General features: G+C 43.8%; 1 protein-coding gene across 12 annotated transcripts in view; it reads right to left on the reverse strand.

Annotated features, from left to right (window-relative positions):
• Positions 1-256: 256 nt before the first annotated feature.
• The window catches only part of SLC26A5 (solute carrier family 26 member 5), a 93,961-nt gene continuing 67,193 nt past the window's right edge, over positions 257-27,024 (reverse strand). For 9 of the 12 annotated variants that reach the window (XM_029616132.1, XM_029616133.1, XM_029616139.1 and 6 more), the window contains 11 exons: positions 22,957-23,104; positions 20,085-20,198; positions 19,239-19,316; positions 12,666-12,761; positions 10,061-10,167; positions 9,494-9,563; positions 7,557-7,649; positions 5,949-6,059; positions 3,980-4,204; positions 2,386-2,440; positions 257-1,167 (listed from right to left, as the gene is read on the reverse strand). In XM_029616132.1, the coding sequence (XP_029471992.1) occupies positions 995-1,167; positions 2,386-2,440; positions 3,980-4,204; positions 5,949-6,059; positions 7,557-7,649; positions 9,494-9,563; positions 10,061-10,167; positions 12,666-12,761; positions 19,239-19,316; positions 20,085-20,198; positions 22,957-23,104 (1,270 nt within the window). In that variant the 3' untranslated portion in view covers positions 257-994. Of the gene's footprint in view, positions 1,168-2,385; positions 2,441-3,979; positions 4,205-5,948; positions 6,060-7,556; positions 7,650-9,493; positions 9,564-10,060; positions 10,168-12,665; positions 12,762-18,970; positions 19,102-19,238; positions 19,317-20,084; positions 20,199-22,956; positions 23,105-27,024 lie in introns of those variants that run through there. The other 3 variants (XR_003858653.1, XM_029616141.1, XM_029616142.1) reach the window with 3 other exon arrangements.

A 27,024-nucleotide genomic window follows, 5' to 3' on the forward strand; every position in this document is an offset into this window, starting at 1 on the left:
TTTGGGAATTAAGGGGTAGATTTTAAAGGGTGCACGTGCACATCCATGTGTGCGCATTTCCCGGCGCACGCACATGGACACGTGGATTTTATAACATGTACGTGCCGGCGCCCGCAGTTACGTGGAGCGACACAATCGGGCCTTCCCACTTTCCCTCCCAGTCCGCTCCAATTAAGGAACGGACTGGGAGGGAACTTCCCTACCCCCTACCTAAACTCCCTCCCTCCCTCTTCCCCTCTCCTCCCCTCCCCTAAACCCTTCGTTTAAACTTACTTTTTTTTTGTTTTCTTACTTAGTGCTCATCCGGAGCAGAAGTAATCTGCCAGCTGTTACTGGAACAGTGGCTAATGGCCGCTATCCCGGCCGGCTTCTGTCCCGTCCTGCCCCTTTTTCAGGGCCTGGCACTTGTGCATGTATTGGCACTTACGCGTGTGGCTGGGCCCTTTTGAAAATGCGTGGCGCACGCAGTGCCCGGCCACACGTGCAAGTGCCGATTTTTATGCACGCGGCCGTTTTAAAATTCGGCCGTAAATATTTTAATATAAAACTCTCTTCAGTGGCTTCTTGCACCAAAATCGATTTTGTACTACTCTCCCCTTCAAGTGCACTTCTGCCAGCCCTTAGAAAGAATTTTGAAAAGAGGGTTTTCAGATACTTGCCATTATTTTGTAATATTTTGTCTTTCAAGCAGTAGATAATGACGTCTACGCTTCTGGGTGGATGCGCTCGTACCTCCGCCTTTCCAAAACCAGCAATGCCCATAAATGGTCAGCCCACAAAACATTTAAGCAACACATACAACTGTGTTAATGTTGGACATATACATATACAGCTGTGGCTGAACATACAGAAACTTTAAAAACAAATCACAGGTTAAAGGCATTATGGCTTGTTCCTCTTTTTCCAAATAAATCCGTCACATTCGTGCTGTGCTCCAACTGCCTTCCTAAGATGAGGCTTTGATAAAAAAAAGTTTGATGGTTGTTGACCACATTCAGACCCTGGTTTCTTTGCCTCCATCCACAAGCCCCTTGTCTTCCACACAGAACTGGCTGACAACTTTGAACTGGCAACTGAGCACGGCATCGTGAAGACTGTGGAAGATCAAATCTCTCTTGACAAATTTTTCAAAAAAATTAAGCCTGTTTAGGTCTTCTACAACCAGTCCTGGAATTAAAAAAAAAAAGAGAAGTAGAGAGTGGTGGAAGACTTCATAATCCTCATATATCGTTTATTTGTTTTATTCAGAGCTGACTTTAGGAGGGTGAGGGGCCCGGGGACAAATCAACCGCAGCGGAGCCTTGGAACACTGATGTGCATGGCTCCACCTTCAAGCTGACAGAAAATGACGGTGTTGGGGGCGGAGCTACCATGGGAGCATGGGGGGAAGCCATCCCTGTCTGCTCTTCCTCCCCCGCCCCAGGACACTCATGGTTTTATTAAACGTGCTGCTTTTAGTTTGAGGTCACACTGGTGCTTCTTGACCTGGAGAAAGGTCAGGAGGGAAATCTCCTCCCCCTACCGCTCTGGCCTCTGCTGCGGCAAAAGTATCCAAAATGGCCGCCATTCCCGCACTCAGCGGGAACGGATCAGCCTGAGTGCCCCGAGCAGCCTGTCTCATTCTTATAACCGCTAACCAGTCCTTGGCTACCCCTAGCCAGACAGGTTTTCAGGATACCCCTTATGAATATGCATGAGAAATATCTGCATACACAGGGGTAGTGCATGCAAGTAAATCTCAGGCATATTCATTACAGATATCCTGACAATCCGACTGGCTGGGGAAGGAGGGCCCAAGGACCAGTTTGAGCAGTCCCTCAGGAAGAATTCATTTCTCCTTTGTGTAGCGCTATTTTTCAGTCTCATTTCAATTTTTATTGCTTATATATCATCATGTTTATAGCTTATATTCTTTTCGTTCAGTAATTCCCTTTTGTTTCCCCTCCCTTACCTCCACCCAGTTCCATTATCAGTTTCATTGTAAAGCCATGTTGGCCAGTTTTTATGTTACATGGAAACCGATGTGATGTTTGCCTAACGAATGTCGGTATACAAAAATTTCAAATAAATAAATAATAAATAAATTTGTTGTCTGCTGGGAACATTTCAACTGGTCAGGTTTTGTGAATCCACCAAGTTGGAAAGTTTTTGAAAATCATTTTTTTTTTCAAATCATTTCAATCTACCACAATAGGAAATAAACTGAACAGGACAGCACATGTCCACAATTCATTAAGTCCGCTGCACAAAGGCAGGTAAGGGCCCTCAATCTCTAACCTTACTCTGAGAAGGGATTTTTGTACAGTCCACTAGGGCTCCAGAATTAGGATGCAAATCATTGTTCATCTCAAAAGCAGGAAGCAAAGCAAAAAAAAAACAACTTACCGCTGCAGCCTGCTATGTATATGCTGACACCAATTTCTTTGTATTCTTTAATGATCTGCAACAATATTAAAAGGGACATATAAGCATGTACTCAGGTCCATTAAGTAAACCAATTCGATATTCCCCAATAAACAGGGAGAAGCATCTTTGTCATCACACAAATCTTGAAAAAATGCATTAGCTGTGATGATTTCTGCACCAAGCACACATGAAATTTAATACAAAGTACTTGTATCAGATATCAGAGGTGAAGTTTCAAAAGATGTGCACATAAAAAAAATAGCAGGTGCGCGCATAAAAAGGCGCCCCAGCGAGTAGATGGTATTTTCAAAACTGCAGAATATGCGCAGAAATCAGAGTCTGCGAGGAACTGTGCGCATGTAAAAAAAAATATATATATATAGGTGTGGCCAACATTTATACGCATAAATTGCTATGCAGGCCAAACTGCCGCGTGTAAGCCTTGTGAAAGTTTCACCGGCATTTTTCGGGGGTTCCTATTGTTTTGAGTTCACATCTACAAACCGATTAGATCACTGAAACATCAATATGCCCTGAGAGATCCTAAAAAAAGAGCTGTGTATTGCTAATATATTGATCAAACCTGCATGTAAACATAGTAAACTTAATACAAAAAATATCATTGTGAAATCTTTAACCCCCAAGTGCCTTTTTTTTATTAAAGTTTTGCGCATGAAGCCCTATTATAGAAATAGAAGGGGTTTCACGGGCAAGGCAAGAGGCTGCATGTGATTCATCATATTCTTTGGTAAACGCCAAGGATACCTTGGAAGGTTCCCTTCAAGCCAGTCTGTCTGGGCCCACCCTTTTCCCCTTCATGGGTAAATTTAGTAAGTTGGTATCAGGCAACCCTTGGGGCTGTGCAGGTTACTTTGTTTACACGAAAATCTTTGATCAGCCGAATTAGAGCAGTAAAGCTCTCTCACCACTGCACAAAAACAAGAGGATTATAACCGATATTCTAATATTCCAGGACTGCAGAGCTGCAAAAAAAAAAAATAAATCCTATAAACATGCATAGGAGGCAGGTGCAGGCTTTAAAAAGCAGCGCTGCTCTCTTTATTATCTTAGCAGGGCACTGCAGTGGTGTGACGGCGCTTTTGATGTAACCGGCTGCATGAACTTTCTGCAGGGTCACTGCCGCACTGAGCCACGTTCATTCAGGGTCAGCACTGCAGCACCACCACACATTCCTGCAGCATCAATCACATTAAAAATATAAAAAAGGAAGGACTGATTAAAAAAAAAAAAAACAGGCACGGGATCCAAAAATCACAGCTTCCGCATGTAAGGGAATCAATGACAGTGTTCATTTGCAGCAATTATCAGGACAAAACCACGCCCGATGGGCTCCCTTTAGTTCTAGACATGGGCTGTCTAGAACAGGCTCAAGGCAGGCTTGTGGAGGACGTGTGTAGGGGAAGCTGACACTGCCACTATCTGGGTATGGAAGGACTTAGGTCACCAGTGCCACTTATGGAGCCCCATACACAAACGCAGAGCTCACTTTTCTTCTCTGAGCACGGACTGTCCATTGTTCTGACAAAGCAATGTATGGCAGAGAGGTGCTTACAGAGATCAGGGTTTTTGCACCAACAGAATCGATAAAGTTGACAGGCGTAAAATCCAGAATTATAGAGTGAATGTCGATTGGCGGCTTTAGGAAATGCTCCAGTTCTTTGGAAGGCAGCTCCTGGAGCACGGTGTCCGCCGAGGCACTCCTCCCATTGACGGCGAGCTCTGACGACATCTCATCATTCATCAGCTCATGCTGCGCGCCTATCTGCATATCGCTACTCTGGAACACAAAAATAATCTATCAGTATCAAAGCGCACGCAGTATTGTCACTGCCCCTCTTGTTTGCTCTTTCCACTCCTCATCACTCCGTCCCCCTCTTCATCTCTCCTCCTTCCACTCTGAGCTCATCTCTGATCTTTTCATTTATCTTCGGTAGGGTGACTGCACCTATGCACGAGCCCGCACTGGAGAACACTGTAAACTGGTCTTTTACATAACAAGGGAGCTTGATTCTAGCACACGAAGGCTTCTCCCACAGAGCACATGTACTGCAGGATGCATGAGAGCAGTCACATTCTTTTAACAAGCCCTCTTTATAACAGCCAGCTGTGTCCCAAGGGATCACTGTACAGCAAGGAGATAGCCTATGCTTACCAGTTCAGCAACAAACTTGTGGTTTTGTACCATGAACCTTAAATCTTGGATGCAGTGCCATGGCAGCCGACACAAACCCACCTCCCCAAGACATTTGTATGCAAAAGATCCACAACCATCCACACTGTACACACAAGGTGGGGAGACAAATCACTGCCAAGGCTTTCAGTCCTCCTCCTCTAGTCCCTTTCTACTGCAGCTGCTTCCTCCCTTCCATTCTTTTCTTCTCCCTACGTCTTTTTAAGCATTTTCTTTCTGTCAGACCACTTTTTCATTTCACATTTTAATTTCTTTTTTATTTTCTCTCTCTTTTACAACCTTACACACACAAACCTTGATCAAAACGCACAAACATACACAACCTTCCTGACCGACAAACACATGCCCACTCACAGCTTCCCTCACGTAGCCTCAGACACACAAACACACACACACACACACACACATATAACCTCAGATACACACACACACAGCCTCAGACACACACATATAACCTCAGATACACATAAACACAGCCTCAGACAGACAGACACACACACACACACACACACACATATAACCTCAGATACACATACACACAGCCTCAGACAGACTCTCACACACACACATTTATTTGTTTGTTTGTTTGTTTGTTTTTTTATTTATTTATTTATTTATTTCGAGGCTTTTATATACCGAAGTATAGCGAGATGCCTTCATTCCGGTTTACAAGATAACAACTTAATACAATTTTATAACACTGGCACAACTTAATATACTGGTAACTGAGAAAGGGATATAGGAGAGAAGGAGCAACGAATACAAACTTGAAGGGAACATTTTACAACAAACATTAAAATCATAAAGATGGGGGGGCGTAGGGCAGAGCTCCTAGATAGGTGAGGATTGCAGGAGGAATAGATGAGGCGGGGAGGATCGGAGAAGAGAGAGGGGAGAGAGGCAGGGTGAAGGGGGGAAGGGGAGGACATTCGAGGGGGTTCGAGCGTGATGTGCGTAGGAGAGGAGTGAGGAAGGAAGTTGTGGACAACTTAACTGACGCCATCACGGAAAGTTAGATTGAAATACCAGGTTTTGAGTTCCTTTTTAAATGATTTGATGTCACTGAGTGAACTTAGGTAGTGAGGAAGGGTGTTCCATAATTTGGGTCCTGTGATAGAGAAGGCTATGTTCCTCGTAGTGGTCAGTTTGGCAATATATATATAACCTATATAACATATATAACCTCAGATACACATACACAAAGCCTCAGACACACACACACAAAATCACAGCCTCCCTCCCTGAGCCTGGTTGGCATCTCAAGTAAACGCAGGTAGAGACAAACTACATCCGTGTTTGCAACCCAAGAAAACGCACGTATCATACTCACAAGTTTTAAGACTGTCGCCTTTTTCTGTTCCTTCAAGACCTTCATTTCCTTGGCATGCCTCTTCAGAGCTTTTTTCCTGGCTATGAGGATGGCACAAGGATCAATTCCAGTCTGCGGAAATACAGTAATCAAAATATATTAATCTTGGTAACACTTCCTGGGGAATTCAAATTCACCATCACACGACCAGGACAAATGAAACTGTTCTCATATAAAACATATTCACAGGATGAAACATACACCCCAATGTTCTCTAAAAATTGGCATACTGTAACTTGTGCAAACCAACAAAGGAAGAAAAATATGATTCCACCAACTGAATTACCTTAAACATGAAGGAATCAAAGTATAATAATTATGTTACAAATGTCTTTTAATTCATAGTTACAGAATCTTAAAATACACCATGATTTCTTCGTACTGTAACTTGTTACACCCCCATGCAGAGATCTATGGGACCAGATAGATTTTGCTTTGGATCCCTTTTATTTTTGGAGAGCAAACTCTGAGAAGGAGATATTAAGAGAGCAAGTTGCAAAAGCCATTTACCTGGGTATAGCGGCTGATGAAAAGCAGGCGTGGGGATCAATAATGCGTGTACTTTTATCAGAGGGAAAGGTAGGTGGGCTGGACTTAGGTCAGGGGAGGCAGCAGTGAGTGGAGTTTTGCATTTTCGTGCTAAAAGTCCCATATACATGATCAGCGCCCAAGCAACGTATATTTTAAAAGCCGCAAATTACACGCATATGTGTGTCTGCTCAAGCAAAACATAAAAGGGGCGGAATTAGGGAGTGGAGCACATGGAATTAAGGGATGGAGCATGCGTAACTCTGCATTTTAAAACAGACGGCCACAGCACGGAGCAGGCTGTCAGCCGCCTATGTTTATTTCTGCTCCCGATGAGGTGCAAGTCTTCATAAATATCTGTTTAGGCCTAAATCAATTAGGGGAAGGCTGAAGAATCAGAGGAGTCTGGATGACCTTGAGACAGACCAGGCAAACTGGTGGACTATTTGGGGAACCCAGGAATGGTCTTCATATTGAGCATGTTTTAAAATCCACTTAACCTGAGTTCGTTAAAGCCAACAAAGTCCTAAGAAAGATATGTGAATGACGTTTGCTCGGATGACCGTTTAAAATTAGGAGCACACATACACGTGGAAGGTGCATTTTAAATCAAACGCGCGCAATCGTGCGCACGATTTAAAATTCTTGCATATGAGGAGTGCAGGTGGCACTCTCGGTTATGTGGCAGTGCCTCAAAGTTTTTATTCTCTGCCTCCATCTGCTGGTAGGGATGCAGAAAACTCACTTGTCTGGACTGATCTGGGGTAGGAACAGGAAAGGATCCACAGAAAAAGCAGGCCCTTGGCTTTTTTTTTTTTTTTTCTCTGCATGTACTTTTTCACAAGGCATTTTTCAACAGGAAAGCACACTTGTACTTTCCTTTTGAGAACTGGTTGGAAGCCTGTGGATCGAAGTACCCGCGGACTTTGCAACCACCCGCATAATTTGGAAACTTGTTCCCTAAAAGAGCCGAGGGAACAGTAACTTAGGTGAACAGTAACCAAATTCCAGCTTTTAAGAGGGAAAACCAGTTTTGCCTACCTTTTTCTTCAGTGCACTGACATACAGCTCACTGTTGGCAAAATAAAGTGAAGAGTTGGCTTGAAATATTTTTATTCCTGGGAATTCCTTTACCTGAGGAGCAAAAAGATGATATTTAATGTGAAAATTAATGTGAAAAGTACAAAGTGATACATATAGGGGAAAATAATCCCAACTGCAGGTACATGATGTTAAATTCAGTACTGAGAGTCACCATCCAGGAAAAGGATCCTGGAAGTCCTTGTGGACAATACACTGAAATCCTCAGCTCAGTGCATGGCGATGGTCCAAAAAGCAAATAGAATGTTATAAATTATCTGAAAAGGAATGGACATATAAAACGGAAGGTATCATATTGCCTCTGTATCGAGCCATGGTACGACTGCACCTTGAGTACTGTGGCAGTTCTGGTCGTTCCATCTCAGAGCATAGCAGTACCAGAAAAGGAGAAAGGCAAAAAAAAATGGTAAAGGGCATGGAACAGCTCCCCTACGAGGCTACGTAGGCTAGAGCTCTTGAGCTTGTAAAAGAGAAGTCTGAGTGGGGACATGATAGAAGTTTATAAAATCATGAATAGGGTACAACAGGTGAATAAGGGATGGTTATTTACCCTTTCAAATAATACCAAAACAAGGGGACACTCTGTGAAACTAAGAACTAGCAGATTTAAGACAAATCATAGAAAGTACTCGTTCACTCAGTGAATAATCAAACCGTGTTGCCAAAAGACGTGGGGTTTAAAAGAGGTTTTGACAATTTCCTGGAGGAATGATCTCTAAACAATTATTAGCCAGGTAGACTTGGGAAAGCCATTGCCATCCCTGGGAGTGAATAATGTAGGCCCAATTCAGGCCAAAACTCTGATCATGTGTTAAAGAAGCCTGTTCTCTCTGAACCAAAGATGGAAGAAGAGCAAAGGATTCTGGTTATTCTACTCCATGATTTAAGAAAGAGAATTGTAGACATTGCAAAAACAGCCTTGGTTATAACATTTTTTGGCAGTCTCACCAGACTGTCTGTCTTTGGCCTTGCCTGAAATACATTGTTACTTATCTTTAAACATTCTCAAGACCATGCAGCCACATAGGCAAAACTGAACAATTCACTTTTATTAAAAAAAAAAGTAAAAATCAGGGAGAGTATTCCAATCAAAAGGTCTCTGGCCCTCATCTATATGCATTGACTATGCTAATTTGGCTACTAGATAAGCCATGACAATCAAAGGAGCCAATAGTCTGCCATCACCAATGGCCGTTGACACCTTGAGGGCCAGCAGCCTCACCTCTGAGATTTTTACACAGAGGCTGCCTGATCTCCTGTGTCCGAAGACAGACGCTGACCTGAAATTTTCATACTGAGCCAAGAGACTCCTGCATTCCTAACCAGTACTGACTACTTTGCTAACAGACAGGCCGATGCAATAACACGTGTGCAAAGAACAGGCGCTCATATTGAGCGCCTGTTTTCCTAATACAAGTGCATCCACATCCCCTGTGCGCCTGATGCAATATTCTAATGAGAACGAAACCGAAGTGGCATAGGAAAAGGGCACACTAGGGAGAAATATGCTTTTCTGGCACACAAAAGTATATTGCATTGGCGCACAGGCGTCTAGATTGTGTGTTCCTAGCAATAGTGCATCGCTTGCATGAAGTTACAGAAATCTGCAATGCCTGTTGTTTACCAAAAGTAAAGGAATCACCCACAGTTTTTGGGTTTTTTTTAAGGCTTCCTCTTGCTAATCGTCATACAACAACCACACTGGGTAAACTGGGAATGGTGGTGATGGTTGGTGGGGGTTGCAGAATCAGAATGTAAGACAGGGAAAAAAAAATCACTGGGTAGAGATGAATGAAAGCTGATGGCGCCAGAACCCAGCCCAGGGTCTGACTGAGCTGGAAGTACAAAGGAGCAGGGTAGTATAATAAACTTCTTACCTCTTCATACGCCTCCACATCGCAGTATATGTCTGTATTGGGAATCTGACCAAGGATTCTGTACTGGGGGCTGTGAACATAAAACCATCAGAGAACAGACACATTGAACAGAGAAAGAACCGCGATTTACAGAAAATCTGCTCTTTTTTCCTGTCTGGGATAGGGAAATGGGTTGTCGATGGTTAGGGTGACTAGCAACGGATTTATCTGGCTGTGACAAGGGCTTCGGTGCAATATTCAGGACTCATTCTGAGAGGCTTCAGATGGCAGCTGCCTGAGGAAGGACGGGGTAGAGTGAGGCTTCCCAGCTGAGGGTGCCAAAAAGGTTCCGGGTCACAAGGGCCAAGCTGAGCCCGTCTGCGGCATGCCAGGGCTTGTTGGGTGGTAAAGAATGGCACTGGATCAATAGTAAGGGGACAGAGAACAGGGAGGTCCAAGGTACGGAGGTAAGGCACGGGTTAAAAAGTAATATGGAGAGCCTCCATGTTATCTGCACCACACTGAACACTGGAGTTTATTCTAGGCTTTAGATTTAAATTTCAATTATTAAAGCAAATCATTTCTAACCTTTGGGTTCTGTAAATGACAGTCATGACGGCAAATGCCACTGCAACCAGCAAACCATAGTCTAAGCCCAGGATAACCGAAGCCAGGAAGGCAACAAGCCAGATGGTCTAGACACCACAGAAAAACTGCAGATTAATTTACGCCATCACTCTGTTTATATTACACAAAGTATCAATCAAAAGCACTCCAACTACCATTCTATTGCCTTAAAACCTTCTATCTATTCACAACAACCTGACTTGGTTGATGGAGCCCAATGGCTGGAAATATATATTTCAAGTGTATTATTTCTGCTTAATGTAATATAAGAGTACACTCAAATCTTCACAGCCGATACAGGAATCCTCGAGCCTGTGAGAACTGCAAGCTTCTCCCCAAGTGATTTCTCAGAAAACTACTCGTAGTGATAAATTAACAACCCAGTGCATGTGCTGAACCAAAAATGGCCACTTCCAAGTTCTAAAAAGAAGGAAGCCTTCACTTGCGTGGCGAGTGAAGAGAGCATATTTTAGGAATGATCTCCGTTGGGTATGGGGAGAAAGGAAAGGCAGAGGGAAAGAGGACTGGGAATGGGGGGGGAGGAGAGGAGCTGGGTGACAGGAGTTGGGATCTGGAAGGCTTGGAGAGGAGGTTCCAGATGGAGGGAGGATCCAAACTGAGTGGGAGGAAGGGGTGCCCCTCACCTGACTCCAGTCCTGCCCCTTCGCACATCCTCACGCCCTCTCCACCAACCTCCTCTCCTCCCCAAAAATTCTCTTACATCTAAGCCCCCCTTCCTCCTCTGATCAAGCCCACAGGAAGAGGAGGAGAGCAACAGTGCAAGGGGCTGTGTCCTCCTTCCCGGCTGCTGGGGGCTCGACTAGTGCTTTGAGCCCCGGGAGGGACTGTACTGCTGTGCAGATCAAAGCAGCAGCTGGGCCCGAAGTGTTAGAGGAGGAGTAAGAAGCCTGATGCACCGCCACTCTCCTCCACCTTCTGCTGGACTGAGAGTGGAATCGGCAGGAGAGGACGGAGAATCACAAATCACACACGGGCCGATTCAGTAAAAACGCGGGAGAGCGGACGAACGCCCGCTCTCCTGGCGCGCGCTCGCTGGCCACTCGCCGATGCGCGCGATTCAGTATGCTAATTAGGTGGTGCGGTAGAAACGGGCAAAAGGAGACGTTAGGGACACTAGCGCGTCCCTAGCGCCTCCTTTTGACCTGGAGCGGCGGCTGTCAGCGGGTTTGACAGCCGACGCTCAATTTTGCCGGAGTAGGTTTTCGAGCCCGCTGACAGCCACGGGCTTGGAAACCGGACGCTGGCAAAATTGAGCATCCGGTTTTCGGCCCGACAGCCGCCGGCCCATTTTACTTTTTTTTTTTTCTCTTTTTTTTTTTTTTACTTTTTTTACTCTTCGGGACCTCCGACTTAATATCGCCATGATATTAAGTCGGAGGGTGCACAGAAAAGCAGTTTTTACTGCTTTTCTGTGCACTTTCCCGGTGCTGGCAGAAACTAGCGCCTACCTTTGGGTAGGCGCTAATTTCTTAAAGTAAAATGTGCGGCTTGGCTGCACATTTTACTTACTGTATCGCGCGGGCATACCTAATAGGGCCATCAACATGTATTTGCATGTTGAGGGCGCTATTAGGTGCCGCGGGTTGAATGCGCGTTTTCCGCCCCTTACTGGATAAGGGGTAAGGGAAAATGCACGTCCAAGGGCAGGTTAACAGTGCGCTCCGGCGCGCACTGTACTGTATCGGCCTGACAGTGGGGGAAGAGAACTGTGCTGACACATCCTCAGCCTGGCTCCTAGTTACCCTCTCATCTGCCTGTTTGCTGCTATATGCCTGGTCTTCACCTGTGAGATTGCGCGTCAGACAGACAGACAAACTGCAATCAAACAAAATGTGCTCAAGACATAAATTAATAAAATCAGAGCTGCTGTGTATCTCAGCTGAACTCTGGTTTCTCAATAGTACTGTGGTACATGCGTACCTTGTAGCTATCTTGTTTACAAGGTATGCGTGCATATCTACACCTGCTATTGGGGGTAAAATAACCTACAGCTCCTGGTATAGCAGGTGGTCTCCTATCCAAGTACTAACCAGGCCCAACCCTGCTTAGCTTCCAAGATAAGACAAGATCAGCACATTTGCAAACCCCAATGCACGCATACTGTTTATCCACCCACCCCAGACCCAAGCACACCCTGGGAAACGCTCTTTTTTAACCCTGCTAAAAGTATGAACAGTGTCAAAGCCCGCGTATTATTTAGCCATTTTGAGGGGGAACAATTTTCAATAAAAAGGCAATCTATCAGGCTACATACCTACTTAAACCAGCAATTGCTCTACATATTGTTTTCAACATGGATAATTAATATGTACTCAGTACCTCAAGTGGATACGATGATTGTTCTGAGCTCTGGGCTACTGGCAAAGGCCCAGTTTGTCTTGCAAAGACACCTTGTGTTAAAAAAATGGATTCTGCCTAGGTTGCGATATCTTCCTGAACCACCTTAAAAATGGTCAAAACATGAAGTTCTACGTCCACACTTAAAACAGCTTAGACTACAGCTGGGCACGGAGAGAATAGGCTTTGGTATGCATCCATCACTAACCAGTTCAATCTTGCTCGTCCTCCAGAAATGAGGGATGTCGCTGAACTGTTTAAACATCCCTTTCAGGTTCACCATCACAATGGCAGCCAGCACAGTCTAGAAAACATTTTCATGAAGTTTTAGTGAATTTCGTAACAAAGCCCCATTGATAAGTCCTTTTTCATGACATAACAGGGACTCAATCATGTCACTACGCATACGCACACACACACACACTCCCCATTCCATATATACAGGCCGGCAATTTCACTCAATATTGTAAAAAAAAACCCCAAAACCCCATCTTCCTCATGAGTCGCTAATGATCTCCAAAGGCAAGTGTGTCCTTTGTCTTCGGTTTTTGGTCATTAGGAGTGGAGGACTAGCCTAGTGGTTAGAGCAGTAGCCTGAGAACCAGGATTCAAATGCCAGCGACATTCATTGCGACTTTGGGCAAGCCATTTCACTTTCTGTTGCCTCAAGTCTAAACTTAGAGGGTCATTTTGTAACAGCCGGCATAAATTTGTGGGCTGTCACGCCACGTTTTAAGTGAATTTATGCATGCAAGTTTACTTTGAGCATTACCTTGGTAAAACTACCTGCTCACAGCTACACTTGCTATCTGATGCAGGTCATTCAGCCATAAAAAAAAAATGTATGCGCATACAATTTTTAAAATAATAAAAAAAAAAAAGTGTGCACATCAATGAAAATCCTGGCCCCCCTCTGGAATGCCTCATCTGAACCTGTCTGCGTACCCCTTTACCTGCGTATTTTATAAAGGGTAAAGCCCTCTGGGAAGGGACATATTTACTGTGCCTGCAGGTTTGGGAAGTCGAGAAATTCCATTTAAAATACAATCCTAAATCCACTCTTCTTTCCCGCAGGGTCAATACTGAGTGCCCTAAACAGAGCCGCTTTTCAGGATAGTCTGGTTCTTGGATGCACACTAATGTATCTCATTAATATTCATATTGGAAATCCTGAAGAAAGGCTTTCTCTCGCTGGCAGTCCCTCTGGGCCATGTATATGCATCCCAGCATCTCTCCCCATAAAATATCATGTTTCCTGTCCCGTCGCTGAGGCACAGGTTTCATCTTTTTTTCTTAAAAAGTGTGATGGCATTGACCTCCCTTACAGAGGGAATACAGGGAAAGACAGTGAATATCGGTTCCAGAACAGGTGGCCATGTGAAAAGTGAGCAACTGCAGAGGTTGAATGAGACCCTGAAGTAAGATCTCCAAAGCGTGGGACAGCTGGAGGCTCTATGCCCATCCGAGCACAGCGGAGAACAAATGGAGGGATTTTAAGTCAAGACTGGAGCAGACAGAAGGAGAGCGAGATCCTACGGAAGGCTGAACTGGAATCGAAGCCTGGATACTGTGGAAGAGACACTACTGAGGCCCAGCCCTATCCAGAACCGTTCTCTCATGTAAGGGAACCCAAAAAAACTAAACTTTAGTTCAAGCAGATTCAGGCCTAAGGGCTAATGCAGTCTGAACTCATAGTGGGGCTACGTTTAAACCCCGGAGGGAAGGAGGAAGGGTGGTTTCAAGCCTATTTGAACCTAAGAGGTGAACCTGCCTTACTTTCTCTGATCCAAGACCCTTCAAGGCAACCCAGCCAGATTCAGGGGGGAACTGTACAATCAAAATGAACAAGGACATATAAGCAACAGGGCAAAATTAGAACTGGGTCAGCCTGTTCAGCCGACCTGGGGTGAGTTAGCAATCTTCAGCCAGACGTGGACTAATGCTGGCAAACTGTCCCCAAGCACCCATAGGGCTAGAGTGGCTAATGCTGTCAGTAACGCCCTCTGTTGGATGTCTCCCCTCATCCACATTTTCTCCCCCTGTGTAGAGTTCCATATTTTATTTCAAAAGTATGCACAGCAACTAGGTGTGTTTACAACACCCTATTAAAATGTCTACTGTTGACTTTAAACTGTTCCCTGTAAGCTCTGAAGCAGACATCTTCTCTGGTCACCATGTTATGAGATGTTATCTGTGACATCATCGCTGCAAACAAATGAAGTGGTTTGGACACGACATCACTTGTTAACGTGGCTGCTTTCACAGTGCACAGAGAGCAAGGATTTAGCAACAACAGCTCGTCATTCACACAGGGCGAGCATGACTACTTCTGGAATATTTCTGGGGTTGGGATGTGTTTTCTTCTGTAAAGAGACTCTTCCTACAACACTGCTGTCCTATCTCTGATGGAACGTTGCCACAACTTTGAGAGAAGTTTATGGTGCACAAGACTGAGAATCATTCATGATTTAATCATTAGCTACCCAATGGATTAGGCTTTAATGGGGTAAATGTCAAAAGGATTTGCGTGCGTAAATCAACTTGGGAAAAATCAATAGGGCTCTGTTTGCATAAACGTGCTCCCATGACCTGGTTTTGCACGTGCATTTTGGAGAACCGAGCAGACGTGGAATTGGTGCGGAGTTGCAACTCGTGCATATAATTTTTGATTTTAAAAAGTCTGTGCGCAAGTGTGCACGCACAAGTTACACTCCGCTTGAATGGCAGGCATAACTCTGTGCGAGGTAGTCTGAACGCGTACCTGGCTAGCCACCTGCGGATTTTCAAAGTCAACTTATGCGTGGAAGTTTCCTTTGTAAATCCTCATTTCCCTGTACGTACCACAGCTCAGTCCAGACTCCTGCATTTTGCCTCCCTTCCAACAGATGGAGACAGAGAATGTTTCGCTGACATTGGCATATAACCTGGTGTGCCACCTGCAGTCCACCAATATTTCTCTGTCTCCAGCAGATGGTGGTGGTGCAAAACCTGCAATCTGCGTAGTTTAAAAAAAAAAAAAGGATAACAATTTTAAACTGGAAGAGTTCCTCCCAGAAGGTTGGCAGACCCCTTCTGGTTGAGGCTTGGACAAGCAAGGGGTTGGAAGCCCCTTCTTTGCTTCGGTCCTTTTGCCGCCGAGGGGGGATAACTGATGGCACCGGTTCCCTCCCTCCCCCCTAACTCCTGCCAAGAGGACAACCAGTGCTGCAGCCCTGCTTCAGAGAAGTGTTTGTTTATCTTTTAAAGTTTGATTTAAAAAAAAACAAAAAAACAGTAAAGTATAAAGTGTTTCCCTTTCTTTTTCAATCAGGACTCTGTAGTGTGGCGGGGGGGGGGGGGGGGGGGAATTGCAGTCGGCTTGGTGGGGGATCCGTTCCTCTTCATTTCTCTTTTCGCAGCAGTGGCCTTTTTCATGTGGCAGCACATCGCTAGGGGCTATGCCACGTGGCAGTTACAGTGCAACCTGTGGAGAGGTGCATTCGTGCACATCTTTCTCAAAGCGGAATCTGTTCCCAATGCCGCTCCAGGAGGACATGGCAGCTTGGGGACAGCGTAGAGACCGGCGGAAAGGCATCGGGTACCCGTGGAGTCTGCGAGGGTTATGATGCAGGTGATAGCGTCTTCCCGTTTTCAGAGGGAGCGGCAGCCATCATGGCTTTCTTGTCTGCAGCTGCTGATAAGGCGGGAGAAGAGGGAGACCTTCCCCCACTGCTCTCCCCGGTCGACAGAAGATCCACAGAGGCCCGGGGGTCCCAGGCACCTCTGTTTAAGGAGGATGAGAACCTCCTGGATCAGGATTCTGAGGATACTGCTGCTTTTTCTCCTGACTTCCTGCTGCTTCTTCACAAGCGTACCTCACCAGGAAGGCCACGGGACGCAGATTTTCCAGGAGCGGGAGTCCGCATCATCAGGGTCCTAGCGAGCGGTCCAAAAGACGCAACCACCCACGGACACATATGAGACATTGGGAGAGTTGGATGGTGGGGAGCCTCTGGTGGAGGTACCTCGGGGGTCAAACCCCTACTGTGGAAGGAGACAATCCAAAGGTGGTTCGTCGGTTTCACAAAGAAGAGCTATAGCCACTAATTCCTTGTGTCCTGCAGGAGCTCAGAATAAAGGAGCCACAGGACGGATCTGACCATGAGGAAGTGGACTCTGTCATGCAGGGATCCTTTTCTAAAGATAACCGAGGCAGGAGTCTTGTTGTGTACAGTTCCTTCTTTCCTGCCGAAGGTGGTGACATTTTGTCAGTTGAATCAATCGGTGGAGCTCCCAGCTTTTCCGAACCTGGACGCATTGGTACCTCATAAGAAGTGGAAATGGAAGCGTGCTTTGTTACGTTATCTTAACATCACCAATAGCTTTAGGCTGTCAGATCATCTTTTTGTGCTATGGAGTGGCGCAAAGAAGGGTCATATGGCTGGCATAAAGAAGGCTCAGATGGCTTCGAAGGCCACCATTGTGCGATGGTTGAGAGAGGTGGTAAGTTTGGCGTACATATGTCAGGCTCACGTGATTTCTATCGGCTTGAGGCCTCACTCTACTCAGTCACAAGCGGCATCCTGGGGGAATGTCAGCAGGTGTCACCACAAGAGATTTGAAGGGTGGCTGCGTGGAAATCGTTGCACACTTTCACCAGACACACTCCAGATAACATGGGCTTTGGTGAAAATCTGTTTCGAGCGGTCGCAGTCCCACCCTGTTTAGGGAAGTTTTGGTACATCTTAGGAGTCTGGACTGATCTGGGTATGTATAGAGAAAGGAAAATTGATTCTTAACTGCTAATTTTCATTCTTGTAGTACCACAGATCAGTCCAGAGACCCGCCCAGTTTGGGGTGAGAAATTTGGAGAGTCTGCTTGATCTGAAGGTTGGCACAGGTTGACTTTCTGGTATCCTTTTGATCTAAAGGTTGATCGGGATAGTTTCCATTAAGGGGTTTTCCACATCTTGCTGCTCGTTCATGAGAGATGTGTTAAGTGTAGGCATATTGGTTTAGGTACGTAGCATCTTGGCTTGGGTACAGGTCAATACTGGCAGACTGCAGGTGGCACACCAGGTTATATGCCACTGTCAGCAAAACTTTCTCTGTCTTCATCTGCTGGAAGGGAGGCAAAACCCAGGAGTCTGGACTGATCTGAGGTACTACAGGAACGAAAATTAGCAGGTAAGAACCAATTTTCCTGTCAGGTCCGTGCGTACGGGCTGTGATAAAACCTTCCGAGATGGTAATTTTCAAAGAGACTTCTGCAGGTACAAAAATGGCCCTGTAAAAAAAAAACAAACAAAAAACCCAAAACTGCAGTACCAATGTGTACGTAAAATTATGCTCACACACAATGTATGTTTACAGGTATGAAGGAGAGGAGTACCAGGGGCTGATGACTGTGCAGGGTTGAGACTTGCATGCATGTTTTATGATTTTAAAAAGGGGGTAACTTTAAAAAGAATTTACGGTGTAAAGGTAGCACATAGTATGTCAATTTTCAAAAGCCCATTTATGTGCTTAACATGCACTTACACCCGTAAAACCTGGTTTAAATTCAAATTTTTTAAATTGAATTTTCAAAATAAAACATCCATGTTTTAAGCACATAAATCCTTTTGAAAATGACCTCTATGTGCACAAAATTCTCTTAGAAAATTCAAGCACCAAATAGCAGGTGTAACTGTGCATGTGTCATGTTCTGGAATCAACATCAAAGTGAACTTACAGGCAGGAGTTTGCTTTTGAAAACTGATGCAACTTGGGTGCATAAGAACTGCAAATTTATGAGGCCTGTTATAAAAGTCCCCCCCCTAAGTATTTCAAAATAAATATTTATTAAACAGATTTGTACACCAAGGGATTTAGATCTCTCTCCCCTTAAATATTTCACTTACTTGATTTATATCCCAACCATACAAAAAGCTCCAAGCAAGTTACAACAGGTAATCAATACATCATCATATAAGTATAAAAACAATAAAAATGTACCATTAAAAACAAAAACATCAACAAGAAAACAAAATACCAAAACAGCGGAAAATAATATAACTGAAAATTACAGCAATCACTAATATAAACAAAAAAATACATAAATCTACATTTCATTCCCTAGCCAGCTGTAGAAACCTAAAATATTTCCCATTTATCGAGTTTCCTATCAGGGATGTGTTTGGACTGCCCTTTCTCCAATTGCCTCTCACCTGGGGCATTTACAATATTTTTTTTTACAAAATCTGTGCAACTCTTGTTGGAGGAAATTTACCATTGCTTCCATTTGCTATGTATCCAGTAATGAAATAGTTGGGTTTTTGATCCCTCATTCTTACGATTGCCAGTTGGTGCAAAATTTCTCCAACACACTAATCCAGTCCTGGTATTAGCTCTCTGGACCAAAGTTTGTCCTCCTGCTCTTTTTAGAGATGACAGAGCTACAGGATCATGCACGGAGTGGGGTAAAAAAAAGACTGGACAGGCTTAGCCTCTCAGTACAAACCCACCCCACTTTACCTCTGCTTCCTCCTCTTGTCTATCGCCCTCCTCTCTCCATATAAATATGCTGGGGAATTCCCATCCCTTCAATGGCTGGAAGGGAAGCCATCTCAGAGGCTGCATTAGAAGGGGGTCAACCATAGATCTCAGAGCCATCCTCCCTATACCTGGAACGTGAGCACACATCATTTTCACCGTGCATCCTGCAGGCCCCAATGCCCAGGAGATCCATGTCAGGGTCTCCTTATCTACAGTAACATAAATGGCTGACTGCTCCCATACTTCCCAGCACTTCCAAACATACCTGTGGCAGTGCCTCAAAAAGATACCCAACGACTAAGATAACCAGCAGCACCATAATGGATGAAATTAATCCTGCAAGCTGCAAAAACAAATTAATTAATAGAAACATTTCCAAAACAGGATATTTATTTATTGCTGGTCACAAGACATTTCTGCAATTTCTTTGTTTAATATTGTAAAATCATTTGGACCTGCAGATACAATTGTGTGTGAACTAAATGGGTCTAAAGATGAAATAAGCATGCATACAGATTTCTTAAAAGAGGACTACAGTCCCTCATAAAATTCACTCCTACTTCAAATATATTTCTGAAAAGGAATGAGATACACATCTTCCCCTCCAGCATGCACTCCCCTGAACTTCCCTCCATACTCATCACCCCACCTCCAGCACGCACATTTCTGGGCTTCCTTCCACACTCATCGCCCCCTCCAGCACTCACACCCCTGAGCTTCCCTCTGCACTTATTATCCACTCCAGCATGCACTCCCCAGAGCTACTTTCCACACACATCACCTACTCCAACACGCATTCCCCTGAGCTTTTATCCATACCTATTGCCTCCCTTCAGCATGGTTTTGCTTCCCGCCATAACCATCACCCACTCCAGCACGTACTTCCCTGAGTGTCCCTCTAACCGATCACTTCCTCCAGCATGCACACTCCCGAGCTACCATCTACATCTATCACCCCCCCCCCTCCAGCACACACATCCGAGCTTCTCTCCACATCCATCACCCCCCTCCAGCATACATACCCACGACCTTCCCTCCAAACCCATGACCCCTCCAACAAGCCCTCCCCTAAACTCCCCTACACACCCATCACCCTCCAGCATGCACTCACCTGAGTTTTCCCGCCGGTGCTCTCCTGAACAAGACTGCGAGACATTGAGCAAGTGATCACAAACGTCTGGAAGAAGGAGCCAGCAGAGTTGCATATTCCCAGGGCAATAAGCTCCTTTTCAATAACAAAAAAACAAAAAGGAGTCTTTTTTTTTTTTTTACCTGTAAAATATTTGTGCTACTAATGCAGGCTAAGGGGGCTGTTTCCCCTTCCTTACAGCATAGGCAGAGCCCAGCCTGACAGGTTCAACATGACTTTGGGTCCCCTCACTCCCTCTCTGCGCTTTCCATAGCTATAATGGATGTATATGCACCACGCCTAATATCCCACAAGGGACATTAAAGCCTTCTAGAAAAGGAAGGGGTAGGACTGGAAAAAACTGAAATACAGGTAGTAAAAACTACGCTTTCCCAAATTAGATTTTTACCAATTGTGGTTCTAAAAACCTCTTTTTTAATCTATGAAGGGGAGGTAGAAAATGAGTTATGGATCTGAGATAAGCAGAGAAGGTGTCCGTGTCCCCTAGGTTGGCTCTGCTCAGCCCAGCAAAGGGGAGGGAGATACCTGCACAGGGGTGGATTCCCGATGACGACCGGCCCGGGGATTCACCGCCCCGATCCCCCGATAGGCCAATCCGCCCCTGTACCCGCACCTCGCAGCAGCTGGCAACGTGGCCCCTGGACGGTGAGAGGCAGCTGCTTTAGCATGGCGGTGGCAGCTTGATCGCGAGTTGTGGTTTGATTTTTTTTTTTTTTTTTTTTTAATCCTTTTTCCTTCTTTTCCTTCTCCTTCTGTAATCTCTAGGCTGTGTATTTCAGGTGGTATATCTTGAATATTTTGTTAAAAGATTATAAATATATAACAAGAATAAAATATAATTCAAAGTAAATGCTCTAAAAACATAAGAGGCTGGTAGTAAAAAAAAAGTGAAATCCTAAATTTACACACCTGAGTTAGTTCCCTATTTTCAGTCAAATTTAGGAGCTTAAGTTTTCAGCTGAAAATTTACCTAAATGTTGGCATATTATCCATTTACCTAGATTTAGGCTCCTAAGTTAGGTGCCTGGTTCTGAAAATCAGTGCCAAGCGCCTCTGTTTTCCTTGCCTCAACGCTGCCCCTGGAGCCACCCACTTTTTAGCCCCCTAAATGTGGGAGCCTACATTTAGGCACTCAGCCCTAGTAAATTTTCAAAAGGGCCAATTTAGGAGCCTAACTTCAAATGTTAGGAGTCTAAACCCTTTGAAATGGGCCTCCAAACTGCTGGTTGTGACATTCGCTGAGGCCAGGATATCTGGGTTATACTGTTTGGAAACCTAGCGACAGAATCACAGTAGAGGGTGCAGAAGCGCGCCCTGTGTGCCCCTCACTCACTGCACTGCCGCCTACATGCTGAGCTTCAGAGTTCTCCACTGGGACCGCCTCCTTCCCACCCCTCCAAGTCATGCCTCCTCGCTGGGGCAGCCTGGGTCCATCCAGGACTCTTTACATACCAGGCCCCATCGTAAGCACCATGGCTGCTGTGGCCCGGGCATCCACCACTGCTCGCAGTCATTTCTGGGCTCTCTCCCTTTAGAACTAGTAGAAAGGAGCCCTCATGAACATTAAAGAAGCAGCTGCCTCCTGTGCAGGTAGAGAAGACTGGAGTGAGGCAGGAAATGACATCAGAGGGAGGTGGGGCCTATAGTCTACTTGAACCTGTCGAGCTGGTTCTTTCCTATCCTGTGAAAGAGGAGGTAAGAATCTGTTAGTTTGTGCTGGTGGAAACCACTTCAGGATGAGCAGCAAATGTACCCAAACATGAAGATTCACATTTACTTTTCTATTTCATTCCTGGGGAGATAATAGTATGTATATAAAGTTACTGACAGTTTTTTTCTTTTTTTTACTTAGCCATTCCTACTACCATATTGGCCAAATATAAGACAGCTTCAAATATAAGATGATCCCCTGTCTTCCAGGAGAGCTAATTAGAAAAAGCATATATGAGTATTTTTATCTCCTCTTTTTATCCTCTTCCTCCTCCTCTCTATCTTTGCCCTCCTATGCTTTTTCCTCCCTTATAACAATTTCCACTTCCCCCAATCCTTTCTCCCCCCTCCACCTGCCATCTGCTGCAGAAGTTTCTTTGCTAACTCCACACTGGTCACTGCCAACTCCTCCAGAGACCTGAATGGCTGAATGTGGCCTCCCCCTTCCTGGTTTCATACCAAACATAGCCTCCTCCTCAGACCAATTGGGCCAAATATTGTTGCCTCCACTTGTTCTGGGCCCCAGGTGATGCCACTGCACCTGGATGTGGAACCTCATCACTTTGGGTTTAGCGGGAAGCCACTGGCTCCACCATGCCGGGCCTAGCGGGAAGCTGCTGGCTCCAGCCACACTGGGCCTGGATGTGATGCCTGCATCCCCTTCAGACCTAGCAAAAAGGTGGCTGGAGGAACAGTCAGCGTCTTTTGGGGAAGCTCAGGCTTTAAGCACTTCTTTGATGAGGGACACAATGGAGGAGCAGCTGGCATTGGTGCCTTTGTGGGGAGCCCATCTGGAGAAGATCTGAAGCGTCAGAGGGTCAGCATCTTTAGAGATAGGTTGAAGAGAAGGAGTGCGTTCCACAGCAGCGGGTTTGTACAGGGAAGGGCACTTTGGCCAGCCAGGTGGATTTATGGATATGCATCTTACATTTAGGCCAGTAAGGTAGTAGCAGTCTAAGAAGTAAGTCGTGGCAGTGCTGTGCTGACCTTCATCAGAAGCCAGGCAGGCATCCCATTACTACAGGTAAAGCATGAAGACAGCAGATACAGGGAAAGCAAGCTTTATAACGAAGGAGCAAGCTAATCGGAAGAAGTGCACAAATACAAGCTTAAGTTTAGTTACCTGGTTGCCATCAACAGTGTAGCCATGCTTAAGTGCAAAGATTTTGGACATCGATATTGTCATGGAAAAGCCAACGACTGCAATTGCAATAGCATCCATGAACACCGCTGAAAGGAGACTGAAATCAGGGACAGCCGGAGGGCGAAGGCTAAAAAAAAAATGAAATGGTAAACGTGCCTTTAACTGCCGGTACGATGTAATCTGTAAGCAAAAAGCATAGGGAGGGGAATTTTCAAAGGGATTTCTGTGTGATTAAAACAGTGTTTTGCACCCAGAAATGGGGAGAAGTTTGCACTTAACACATGCACTCCTGCATTTTTTTAAAAAGTTTGCGCATAAAATTTTCCAGAAAATTACAGCATACAGTTTAGCAGGTGTAATTTTCAAAAGGGAAACTACACGTGTACTTTCTCTATGGCACCTACCTGCCATCTAATGTATGCTGGTGTTACAAAATTACTCCCTAAATGGATAGATCAGTTTAGAATAGAAAGATCATCTCTCCTGCTGCATGTCTCATGAACGGCTAAACCACTGAGCTGTGGCACAGTCTTCCTTAACTCAGGAAAGCAATGCCAGACATGGAATACAGATGGCAGAGACTTCTTTCCAGGAATAGCAGGGATGTCCATTCATTTATTTCATTTTAACTTTTTAGTGCATGCTAATTTTGTTTTGTGTGCACTAAATCGAAATAGTGCACACTAAAAATGAAACAAAACAAAATGGAAAAAGAACAAAAAGAAGAAAACAAAAATTCTTCTGTCTGCACATTAGGAAAATTGGTTCTTACCTGCTAATTTTCATTCCTATAGTACCACAGATCAGTCCAGACTCCTGGGTTTTACCTCCCTGCCAGCAGATGGAGACAGAGAAAGTTTCACTGACACCATACATAACCTAGTGTGCCACCTGCAGTCCCTCAGTACTGACCTGTATGTAAGCCAAGATGCCAGCAACAACTATAAATTTCTAAGCAAACTCCCTCACCTCCAACGAGCTAGAAGAAGGTAAAGTTGCCCAAAAAGATTCCCAAATTTAACATAAGCGATCAGCATTGAAAACCTCCAACAATTCTGCACTATGTACAAAGCAACATTATGAGTGGCAGACTTCCCCCCACCCTCCAGTAAATGGGCGGGTCTCTGGACTCATCTGTGATACTACAGGAACGAAAATTAGCAGGTAAGGACCAATTTTCCTTTTCCTGTATGTACCCAGATCAATCCAGACTCCTGGAATGTACCTAAGCTCCCCTTAACTTGGGTGGAATCTGGAACGTTCTGCTCGTAGAACGCACTCACCAAAGCACATGGAAGCTGGAGCCCCAACATCCAAGCGATAATGCACAATCAGAAATTTCCTATCATCACAGATTTGTTATATGACATTAAATCTAATTTTATCGTAATCACAGAATCATGGCTAAAAAAAATCCAGATACAGTTTTAAAAAACCAGATAGTGAATAAAAATTACGATGTTTTCTCGATCCCTAGAACAAATAGAAGAGATGGCGGCTTAATACCAATCATTGAAAAGAAATTTAAATGCAAATTGTTACCAACTACACCTCCAATGAATCATGAAATTGCCATTTTTGAACTAGCGATATACAAATGTGTCTTATTTACTGCCCACCTAGTCTCCTGGAATTAAATATTTCTCCACTAATCAAATTTTTTTTACAACTCACCTAAACTCATCAAAACCAACCATCATATTAGGAGATTTTAATCTTCACATGGACGTTTAATCCATTATCAAATACATGCCAGACACTGAATGACATAATGAATGCACTAGGATTCAAATTAATTACAGACAAACCCACACACAAAGCTGGGCATTCCTTAGACTTGACATTCATCAACAGCAGTTCTCTAGAAAATATAAACACAAACTATACTCAGATTCCATGGTCAGATCACTTCCTCATTCAATCTACTATTAAACATTCAGGACCAATAGAGAAACAAAGAAAGGAACCAGTTGAATTTAAGTATCGTCCACCTTAAAACATAGAAATACTAAAAGACAAACTACAGGAAAAATTAACAAATTTTGACTACACTGATAGCTGCACTGCAACAACTGCATGGGTGAATAGGACTAATAAATTAGCAGATGAAATAAACCCCACAGAAAATATCTGCATCAAGGAACCGAAACAAATAAATCCCTGGCATATTGAAGACACAAAAGAAGTTAAGCGAAATCTTAGAAAGAAGGAAAAAGAATGGAAAAGGAATAAAACAGAAAATTTAACGAAATACCGAAAACATCTGGTTCACTACAAAAAAGTAATCCTAGATGCTAAAAAGAAATATTTCAGTTCTAAAATAGAAAAGTTTACAAATAACTCAAGAACCTTGTTCAACATAGTTAAAGATCTTACTAGTGATAAAATGAACTCTCCTCAGAATTTACCCGAGAATCACTGCAATGAAATAGCACAGTTTTTTAAAGATAAAATTGAGAATTTAAGAACCAAAATCCCGAACACAACTAAACAACAGGTTAAAATGTGAACCAGAGACGTTACACAATGGTCTTCGTTTGCTGAGGTGTCAAATTTAGAAGTGGAGATCATAGATCTAAATATAGAAGGTTAAATCCTGCTCCCCATACAATCGACACCTTACTTATAATGGAGTTAAAAAAATTAGCTAATATAGGTGCCCCAACACTAACAAAAATTATAAACTTATCTCTAGAGGAAGGATCAATGCCTGATATCCTGAAGGGGGCAATAATTAAACCGATCATAAAGAATAAAAACTTGGACCCCCAAAGCCTGAATAACTCTAGACCAGTATCAAATTTACCATTAATTGCGAAACTAATAGAAAAAACAGTCCAAAAAGAATTATCAGAACACCTAGAAAGTAACAATATCCTATATCCTTCACAACACGGCTTCCGCAAACATTACAGCACTGAAACATTATTACTTTCACTGTTGAATAATATTTTAAGAGGTTTTGACAGTGGAACACATTACATTCTTGTTTTATTAGACCTATTTTCAGCATTCGACATTGTGAACCATGAAATACTGATCAAAAGACTGGAAGAAATTGGTCTGCATAGTAACACAATTGCCTGGTTCAAGTCATATTTAAATAATAGATTTTTTCAGGTGCAAATTAAAAACACAATGTCAGAGAAAATAAATTTACAAACAGGAGAACCACCGGGATCAGTATTCTCTGCGACACTTTTTAATATTTACCTTTTACCGTTATGCCATCCACTTGCAGGTCTTGGAATCATACATTATATATATGCAGATGACATACAGCTAATTTTACCCATTGACGACACAATTGAAAAAACAATTAACTTAGCCAATATTTATTTGGACATAATCAAACAGCTATTAAATCAAATGGAGCTAGTGATAAATATTGAAAAAACAGAATTCTTGCACTTGGAACAAAAAAAAAATAATCTAATTCAAACACCAATAATGCTTAAAAATAATCAAACAGTGGAATTAGCTGAGAAGGTACATAACCTAGGCGTAATAGACCCAGAACTGAACCTTAACCAACATATATCACTGAAAGTAAAAGAAGGATATGCTAAATTAATGGTTCTAAGGCAGTTAAAACCTTTATTAACACTATCAAATTTTTGAACAGTTTTACAAGCACTAATATTTGCAAGCACTGATTATTGCAACGCTCTGTTACTAGGATTACCATATGCGACTATAAGACCGCTTCAAATATTGCAAAATTCTGCCGCAAGAATACTTACAGATAAAAGGAAAAGAGACCACATTACAACATTACTGAAACACTAGCAGAATTACTCTGGTTACCTATAGAACAAAGAGTGCAATATAAAGCACTATGTACAATACATATATTAATTCATGATGAAAAAGCGGAATGGCTGAACACAGCACTGCGTGTACATGTACCATACAGAAATCTGAGGTCAGCTAATAAGGCACTACTGACTGTTCCATCTGTTAAGACAGCACGACTTACAGAAGTCAGGGAGCGAGCACTGTCTTTGGCAGGACCCATCTTGTGGAATTCAATGGGCCGGATTTTAA

The sequence above is a fragment of the Rhinatrema bivittatum genome, chromosome 9 (assembly GCF_901001135.1).
Source record: "Rhinatrema bivittatum chromosome 9, aRhiBiv1.1, whole genome shotgun sequence".
Lineage (NCBI taxonomy): Eukaryota > Metazoa > Chordata > Amphibia > Gymnophiona > Rhinatrematidae > Rhinatrema > Rhinatrema bivittatum.